Here is an 8,907-nt window from a genome sequence, read left to right as displayed (position 1 = left end):
ATATTTTGGTTCTGTCTTCACAAAGGAGGACACAAATAACCTCCCAGAGATGTCGGGGAACATAGGGTCTGATGAAGGGGAGGAACTGAAAGAAATCAGTATTTGTAAAGAAATGGTGTTAAGGAAATTGATGGGACTGAAGGCCGATAAATCCCCAGGGCCTGATAATCTACATCCTAGGGTACTTAAGGAAGTGGCCCTAGAAATAGTAGATGCATTGCTGATCATCTTCCAACATTCGATGGAATCTGGAACAGTACCCATGGATTGGAGGGTAGCTAATGTTACCCCACTATTCAAAAAAGGTGGTAGGGAGAAAACGGGAAATTACAGACCGGTAAGCCTGACATCGGTAGTGGGGAAAATGCTAGAGTCCATTATAAAAGATGTAATAGCAGAGCACTTGCAAAACAGTGACAGGATCGGACAAAGTCAACATGGATTTACAAAAGGTAAATCGTGCTTGACTAATCTACTGGAATTTTTTGAGGATGTAACTGGTAAAATAGATAAGGGAGAACCAGTGGTTGTGGTATATTTCGACTTTCAGAAGGCTTTCGATAAGGTCCCGCATAAGAGATTAGTGTTTAATGTTAAGGCACATGGGATTGGGGGCAAGGTATTGACTTGGATAGAAAACTGGTTGGCAGACAGAAAGCAAAGAGTTGGAATAAACGGGTCTTCTTCCGAGTGGCAGGCAGTGACTAGTGGGGTACCGCAGGGATCAGTCCTTGGACCCCAGCTATTCACAATATATATAAATGACCTAGACAAGGGAACTAGATGTAATATCTCCAAATTTGCAGACGACACAAAGCTGGGTGGGCGTGTGTGCTGTGAGGAGGATGCCGAGAAACTCCAGGATGATTTGGACAGGTTGGGTGATTGGGCAGAAGCATGGCAGATGCAATATAACGTGGATAAATGTGAGGTTAGCCACTTTGGTGGCAAAAACAGGAAGGCAGATTATTATCTGAATGGCAATGGATTGGGAGAAGGGGAAGTGCAACGAGACCTGGGTGTCCTTGTGCACCAGTCGCTGAAGGTAAGCATGCAGGTGCAGCAGGCGGTTAAGAAGGCAAATGGTATGTTGGCCTTCGTAGCGATAGGGTTTGAGTACAGGAACAAGGATGTCTTGTTGCCGTTGTACAGGGCCTTTGTGAGACCACATCTTGAGTACTGTGTGCAGTTCTGGTCGCCTTATCTGAGGAAGGATGTTCTTGCCATGGAAGGCGTTCAGCGAAGATTCACCAGGCTGATACCTGGGATGGCAGGAATGACGTATGAGGAGAGATTGGGTCGATTGGGCTTCTACTCGCTGGAGTTTAGAATAATGAGAGAAGATCTTATTGAAACATATAAAATTCCGACATGACTGGACAGACTAGGAAGTATGTTTCCGATGGCGGGGGAGTCCAGAACCAGGGGACACAGTCTAAAGATAAGGGGTAAGCCATTTAGGACAGAAATGAGGAATTTCTTCACCCAGAGAGTGGGGAATCTGTGGAATTCTCTACCACAGAAGGCAGTTGAGGCCAATTCATTAAATATGTTCAAGGAGTTAGATATATTTCTTAAGGCTAAAGGGATCAAGGGATATGGGGAGAAAGCAGGGACAGGGTACTGAATTTGGATGATCAGCCATGATCTCATTAAATGGCGGAGCAGGCTCGAGGGGCCGAATGGCCTACTCCTGCTCCTATTCTTCTGTGTTTCTATGTTTTCTGCTCTGTGACCTTTGCCCCACCCCTGCACTGTCTGTTGCCCCGCCCCCTTGCCCTGTGCCCTTTACCCCGCCCCCTGCCCGGCGTCCTTTGCCCCGCCCCCTGCCCGGCGTCCTGTGCCCCGCTCCCTGCCCTGTGACCTTTGCCCCGCCCCCTGCCCTATGTCATTTGCCCCGCTCCCTGCTCCCTGCTCTGTGTCCTTTGCCCCGCCCCCTGCCCGGCGTCCTGTGCCCCGCCCCCTGCCCTGTGACCTTTGCCCCGCCCCCTGCCCTATGTCGTTTGCCCCGCTCCCTGCTCCCTGCTCTGTGTCCTTTGCCCCGCCCCCCGCTGTGTCTCCGCTCTTTCCCCGTCCCCGCCGGTCCAATCGCGGTCTTCGCCCTCTGCGCGCACGGGGTGTCATGACGCATCGTTACGCACTGACGCTGACGGTTGCCAGGGAGGAAGTTGAGGCCAGTGCTGGTTTGTTTTGGCTCAAGGTCTTGTTCTGTTCTGGTCAGCGCCCCCAGATTAGGCGACATCCTCCGCCTTTATAAGTGGCCGGCGGCATTAGGACCATGAACCATTTCCAGGGGCTGGAGCGCAGGAGCGAGGATGGAGAGCGGAGGGAGAGAGGGGCACAGACGGACTGCACTGCCAGAGGTGAGCGGGGAGGCGACCCGGGACCGAGACCCGGACCCCTGCCACTGCCAGGGGTCAGCGCCTCGTATTGTATTGCGATGCCAGCCAATGTTGACGGTTTTATCTAGTTGGTAGAATTAACATCCACCAGGATCTTTATTATTTGCGTTGACAACTCCACAAACCATTTACCTGTAGCACCTTGGGAGGGACGGGTTGTAAAAAGGGAGTGACTTTAAAGGGTTCACTTCTGTTGTTAGGCTGTTTTGTCTTACATCATAGGAACAGGAGGAGGCCATTCAGCCCCTCGAGCCTGCTCCACCATTCAATGAGATCATGGCTGATCTGTGACCAACTGCATATACCCGCCTTTGCCCCATATCCCTGAACACCATTGGTTAACAGAAAGCTATCAATCTCCGATTTAAAATTAACAAATGATCTACCATCAATTGCCGTTTGTGGCAGAGAGTTCCAAACTTCTACCACCCTTTGTGTGCAAAAGTGTTTCCTCCTTTCACTCCAGAAGGGTCTGGCTCTAATATTTAGAGTATGCCCTCTAGTCCTAGAATCCCCAACCAGTGAAAAGAGGGTAGAGAGAAACTATCAGTTCCCCTTAATATCTTGAAAAGGCACATGGGATTGGGGGCAAGGTATTGACTTGGATAGAGAACTGGTTGACAGACAGAAAGCAAAGAGTTGGAATAAACGGGTCTTTTTCCGAGTGGCAGGCAGTGACTAGTAGGGTACCGCAGGGATCGGTTCTTGGACCCCAGCTATTCACAATATATATTAATGATCTAGACAAGGGAACTAGATGTAATACCTCCAAGTTTGCAGACGACACAAAGCTGGGTGGGCGTGTGTGCTGTGAGGTGGATGCCGAGAAACTCCAGGATGATTTGGACAGGTTGGGTGATTGGGCAGAAGCATGGCAGATGCAATATAACATGGATAAATGTGAGGTTACCCACTTTGGTGGCAAAAACAGGAAGGCAGATTATTACCTGAATGGCAATAGATTGGGAGACTGGGAAGTGCAACGAGACCTGGGTGTCCTTGTGCACCAGTCGCTGAAAGTAAACATGCAGGTGCAGCCGGCGGTTAAGAAGGCAAATGGTATGTTGGCCTTCATAGCGATAGGGTTTGAGTACAGGAACAAGGATGTCTTGCTGCAGTTGTACAGGGCCTTGGTGAGACCACATCTTGAGTATTGTGTGCAGTTTTGGTCGCCCTATCTGAGGAAGGATGTTCTTGACATGGAAGGAGTTCAGCGAAGATTCACCAGGCTGATACCTGGGATGGCAGGAATGACGTATGAGGAGAGATTGGGTCGATTGGGCTTATACTCACTGGAGTTTAGAAGAATGAGAGGGGATCTCATTGAAACTTATAAAATTCTGACAGGACTGGACAGACTAGATGCAGGAAGGATGTTCCCGATGGTCGGGGAGTCCAGAACCAGGGGTCACAGTCTAAGGATAAGGGGTAAGCCATTTAGGACAGAAATGAGAAGGTGAACCTGTGGAATTCTCTACCACAGAAAGCAGTAGAGGCTAATTCATTAAATATATTCAAGAAGGAGTTGGATATATTTCTTAAGGCTAAAGGGATCAAGGGGTATGGGGAGAAAGCAGGGACAGGGTACTGAATTTGGATGATCAGCCATGATCGCATTGAATGGCGGAGCAGGCTCGAGGGGCCGAATGGCCTACTCCTGCTCCTATCTTATATGTTTCTATGAAAACTTCAATCAAATCACCCCTTAACCTTCTAAATTCCAGGGAATACAACCCTAGTTTGTGTAGTCTAACCATGGCTTTGCACAGCTGTAGCATAACTGCTACCCCCTTGTATTCTAGTCTTCTAGAGATTATTTTCTGTACCTGTCTATGACATCTTAATGGTCTATATATGTGGACCCCCAAATCTCTTTGGACCTCTACTGTTTCCAACCTTTTACCATTTAGAAAATACCCAGCTCTATCCCTTTTAGGTCCAAAGTGGATGACTCACATTTGCCTACATTGAAATCCATTTGCTACAGTTTTGTCCATTCACTTAATCTATTAATATCTCTTTGTAATTTTATGCTTTCAGCTACACTGCTTACAATGTCACCTATCTTTGTGTCATCAGCAAACTTGGATTTGTGGCTCTCAACCCATCATCTAAGTTGTTAATAAATACGGTGAATAGTTTAGGCCCCAACACAGACCTTTGTGGGACGCCACTAGTCACGTCCTGCTCATTAGAGTACCTGCCCATTATGTTTACTCTCTGTCTCCTGCCGCTCACACAATCTCCTAACCAGGTCAGTAATTTGCCATCAATTCCATGAGCTTCAACTTTAGCTAACTCCCTTATGAGGGACTTTATTAAATGCCTTCTGGAAGTCTATATAAATAACATCCATAGACATTCCCCTACTTTAGTCACCGCTTCAAAAAATTCAATCAGGTTCGTCAGGCATGACCTACCCTTTACAAATCCATGCTGACTCTCTGATCAGCTGAAATTTTTCAAGGTGTTGTGGTAAACCACTGTTTGTATTCCTGTTTGTCCTGTTTGTATTCCACTGTGTACATGCCTGGACATGCCTCGGCTGACTCCTCCCACAGGTCCTAGTATAAAGGTGACTGCTCCCCAGCCCTTGGTATCCTGGACCAGTCGACCACTCGAGGCAGACCTCCATTCTGTTGTTAATAAAAGCCTTTGGTTACTCTTCTAACTCTCAGTCTTTTATGAGTAATTGATAGCGCATCAGGTGTTCAGTCACTCTATCCTTAATTATAGACTCTAGTAATTTCCTGACAACAGATGTTAAGCGAAACATCTTTGTCTGTATATACAAATTTCTTGCAGCTGATTGGCTCACATCAGGCCCAGAGGGATGTCGCTGTACAGGGCAGTGGTCAAAAAACAGGCCTCAAACAGGAAGGGAAAGGAGAATAAAAAGGATGGGGGTGAAAGAACGTTTGAAGAGAAGGGATTTCAGGAGGCGAGCTGAGCTTTTGGACCGTGTATCCTCTCCATCACAAAGACTGCCTCCTTTCACCTCCATAACATTGCCCCTACCTCGGCCCATCTGATGCTGAAACCCTCTATTTTGTTGTTAACTCCAGACTTGACTATTCCAGTGCTCTCCTGACCGGCCTCCCCTCTACCGCGGTCTGTAAACTTCAGCTCATCCTTAACTCTACTGTCACCAAATCCCATTCACCCATCACTCCTGTCCTTGCTGACTCACATTGGTTCCCCGTCCTCCCAAGTTAAAATTCTCATCCTCATGTTCAAACCCCTTCATGTCCTTGCCCACCCCCCAGTCTCTGTAACCTCCCCCAGCCCTACAACCTCACCCCAGAACTCTCCGCTCCTCTAACCATGGCCTCTTGTCCTCTCCTCTAACTATGACCTCTTGTCCTCTCCTCTAACTATGACCTCTTGTCCTCTCCTCTAACTATGACCTCTTGTCCACTCCTCTAACTATGACCTCTTGTCCTCTCCTCTAACTATGGCCTCTTGTCCTCTCCTCTAACTATGACCTCTTGTCCTCTCCTCTAACTATGACCTCTTGTCCACTCCTCTAACTATGACCTCTTGTCCTCTCCTCTAACTATGACCTCTTGTCCACTCCTCTAACTATGACCTCTTGTCCTCTCCTCTAACTATGACCTCTTGTCCTCTCCTCTAACTATGGCCTCTTGTCCTCTCCTCTAACTATGGCCTCTTGTCCTCTCCTCTAACTATGACCTCTTGTCCTCTCCTCTAACCATGGCCTCTTGTCCTCTCCTCTAACTATGGCCTCTTGTGCATCTTTGCTTCACCCACCCTTAGTAGCTGTGCCTTTAGCTGTCTAGGCTGATTGCTCTAGAATTCACTTCCTAAACCTCTCTGTCTCTCTACTTCTCTATCCTCCTCTGGGATCTTCCTTTAAATCTACCTATTTGACTCCACCTAATACTTCCTCCTTTGGTTTAGTGTTAATTTTTGTCTGGTTACACCTCTAAGAAGCAGCTTTGGTCACTTCTCTATGTTAACGGTGCTTGTATAAATGCAAGTTGTATCTGTAGGCAGGCAGGCCATGGTATTTTAATGCAGCCGATTATTTTAGTATTAGATACACTTTCTGATAAATTAATCTATTAGTACTGCCTTTGGCATTCACTTGGTAACTGCTTTGTACAAATGGAAAAAGGACAACTTGCACAAGGACTTAATTTAGTAATGTGCAAATTAACAATGACTTCTTTATTTCCTAGGACTGAGCCCAAGGCTTTCGAAAGTAAACCTTTTCACTCTTCTTAGTCTGTGGATGGAACTTTTTCCAAATAATGAACAAAAGACAACTCAGGTACGGTATTTCCCAGCTGATCAAACCCTAGACAAGCGGCTTAATAATGTGGAAAGATGCTTCGATTACATGTCGGCCATTTTACATTATGTCACTTAATGCTGACACATTGGGTAGTATTATGTTTTTCTCGTTATTTCAATCATCAGATAAGACAGCTTCTGCATTATCAATATTTCATGTATAATTCTAGTCAGATTAACAGCTGTATATTTTTGTATACTTGTGCAGTTTTTGTGCATTGACTATGTACAGTTATAAACTGGGTGGTGTGAAATTCCTCAAGTAATTACACTTACCTTGTACATAAATTGAGCATTAATGCAGATGAATTCATGGACTTTGCCCCAACAGGGGACTCCTCCACTTCCCAGTGCTTTTTGTAAAATTCCTTCCTTGTATAAGCTGGTGTAAACATTCTATGAGTGAAACCTGTTTTCCCTGTTGAGGTAAGACCTTGTTAAAGGGCAATTAAGGGGACCATGTGCAAATTTCCACAGCAGTGGACTTTTGCATACATTGCATATGTTATATACAATAAAAGCTGGTGTGTACAGAGCTACCAGGCAATAGAGCGGCTACTAACATACATGATGCCACTTAGTGAACTTTAACAGGAAGTTATATTACTCCGTGTGCAAATTGCATGAGAGGCATGCCAGAAAATCATGCATATGAATGCGTGGTTCCTGGGGAGTGCTCGCAACACCTCAATTATACTTACTCCAGCTCTTCCTAAGGGAAAGAAGGTTGGTTCCCGGGAGAGCTTTAATGCCCCACAGTGACATAGGCGATTCCTGTATTCTGGCAGAGCACAGCTACACTAAAGGTAAGTGGGTGAACTGGGAGACTTGTAGACCAGATATTGGAGTGCTCAAGCAATGTTTCAGATGTTTTGGACTGCTTAGGTCTTACAATATGGCCCAGAGAGTGTTTCCAGTGCACTACATACTGCACAATGCCACTGGGCAGAAACATTACCATGGAAATTGCTGAGGAACAGCAAGGAGCCTTGCAAGACCAGGAGGATGCTGGTGCACAGGAACCATAAACAGCACAGTACTCGGTGGAGCATTAAGGGGACCCATTGACCAGTTTCTTCCCTTAAATCCTGCACAAGACCCCTGCTGTATCAGTCTGATATTTTGAATGGTACAGTATAATTTGCTAGTAGCATGAATGGGATGTTAGGGGGGCGATTTTCTCAGCCCTGAGGAGGTGGGTTTGGAGACGGGAAATGTGGGAAAATCGCAAAAAATGAGTGCGGGTTCAGAACCCGCCTCCGCGCAATTTTGTCGGTGCCGGTTTTGCAGGTGGGAAACAGTCCCGCCTCCAGCAGACCAGAGAGGTTGTTAAGAGCCTTAAATGGTCTTTAAGGGCCTCTCTAATCCTATTTTGAGAGGCCCCCAATATTTTTTGACATTTTCAGCGTGTTCCACGACCCTTAAACCACGCCAGCGAAACCTGGCGGGTTGACAAGTGGGTGGCCTCCTCACAGCTGCAGCTCCACCATTAAATCGGAGATTTCATCAGGGATTAGTTGCAGGTGGCAGAACTTTGCTTTAAAAGGTCTTTCAGCACTTTTAGCAGGTCTTCCGAAGTCGGAGGTGCTGCAGCTTCTATCTATCAACTGTGGGACCTCCTTGGAAGTCCCTCTCCCCGCTTGGAATGAGCGCTTCCCCAATGGAGGCATCTGCAAGCAGCATGGGAACCATTCATTTCCTTTCACCATGGACCTCAGATTCGGATGAGGAGCATCCACGGCAGCAGCAGAACCAGGCAGCTCAGCAGCAGCAGGAGCCCCAACCTCCTGCTCAGCCACCTGATGCTGCACAGGGCAGAAGGCGCCAGCGCATCGAGGCACCTCGCCGCAGGAGATACCCCCGACAGAGGGTTTACAGACAGAGGATGAGCTACATCAACATGAGTGAGCAGCAGTGCCAAAGGAGGCTGAGCCTTTCGCGAGAGGTTGTCCGAGACATCTGCAGACTGCTGCAGCAAGACCTGGTGCCCAGAGGAACAGGTGGACACCCCTTACCAGTGGCTGTCAAAGTCACCACCGCACTCAGCTTTTTTGCCTCGGGCTCCTTCCAGGGAGACATCAGCGGCATCTCCGAGTCGGCCGCCCACAGTTGCATCACGCAGGTTACCGATGCCCTTTTCGCAAAGACGCACAATTACATCCAGTTCTCAAGGGATCAAGCAAGTATA

The 8,907-nt window shown here is 47.3% G+C and overlaps 1 protein-coding gene across 1 annotated transcript in view; it reads left to right on the top strand.

The window, feature by feature from the left end:
* Positions 1-2,051: 2,051 nt before the first annotated feature.
* Positions 2,052-8,907, top strand: part of cdadc1 (cytidine and dCMP deaminase domain containing 1) — a 42,640-nt gene continuing 35,784 nt past the window's right edge. The window contains exons 1-2 of the mRNA XM_086006442.1: positions 2,052-2,363; positions 6,605-6,696. Coding sequence (XP_085862568.1) covers positions 2,279-2,363; positions 6,605-6,696 — 177 coding nt within the window. The 5' untranslated portion in view covers positions 2,052-2,278. The remainder of the gene's footprint in view (positions 2,364-6,604; positions 6,697-8,907) is intronic.

This window comes from Somniosus microcephalus, chromosome 14, assembly GCF_052327205.1.
Source record: "Somniosus microcephalus isolate GS21.2 chromosome 14, FLI_Smic_1.0, whole genome shotgun sequence".
NCBI lineage: Eukaryota > Metazoa > Chordata > Chondrichthyes > Squaliformes > Somniosidae > Somniosus > Somniosus microcephalus.
Note: the sequence above shows the minus strand (reverse complement) of the source record. Positions and strands in the feature narration are given on the sequence as shown.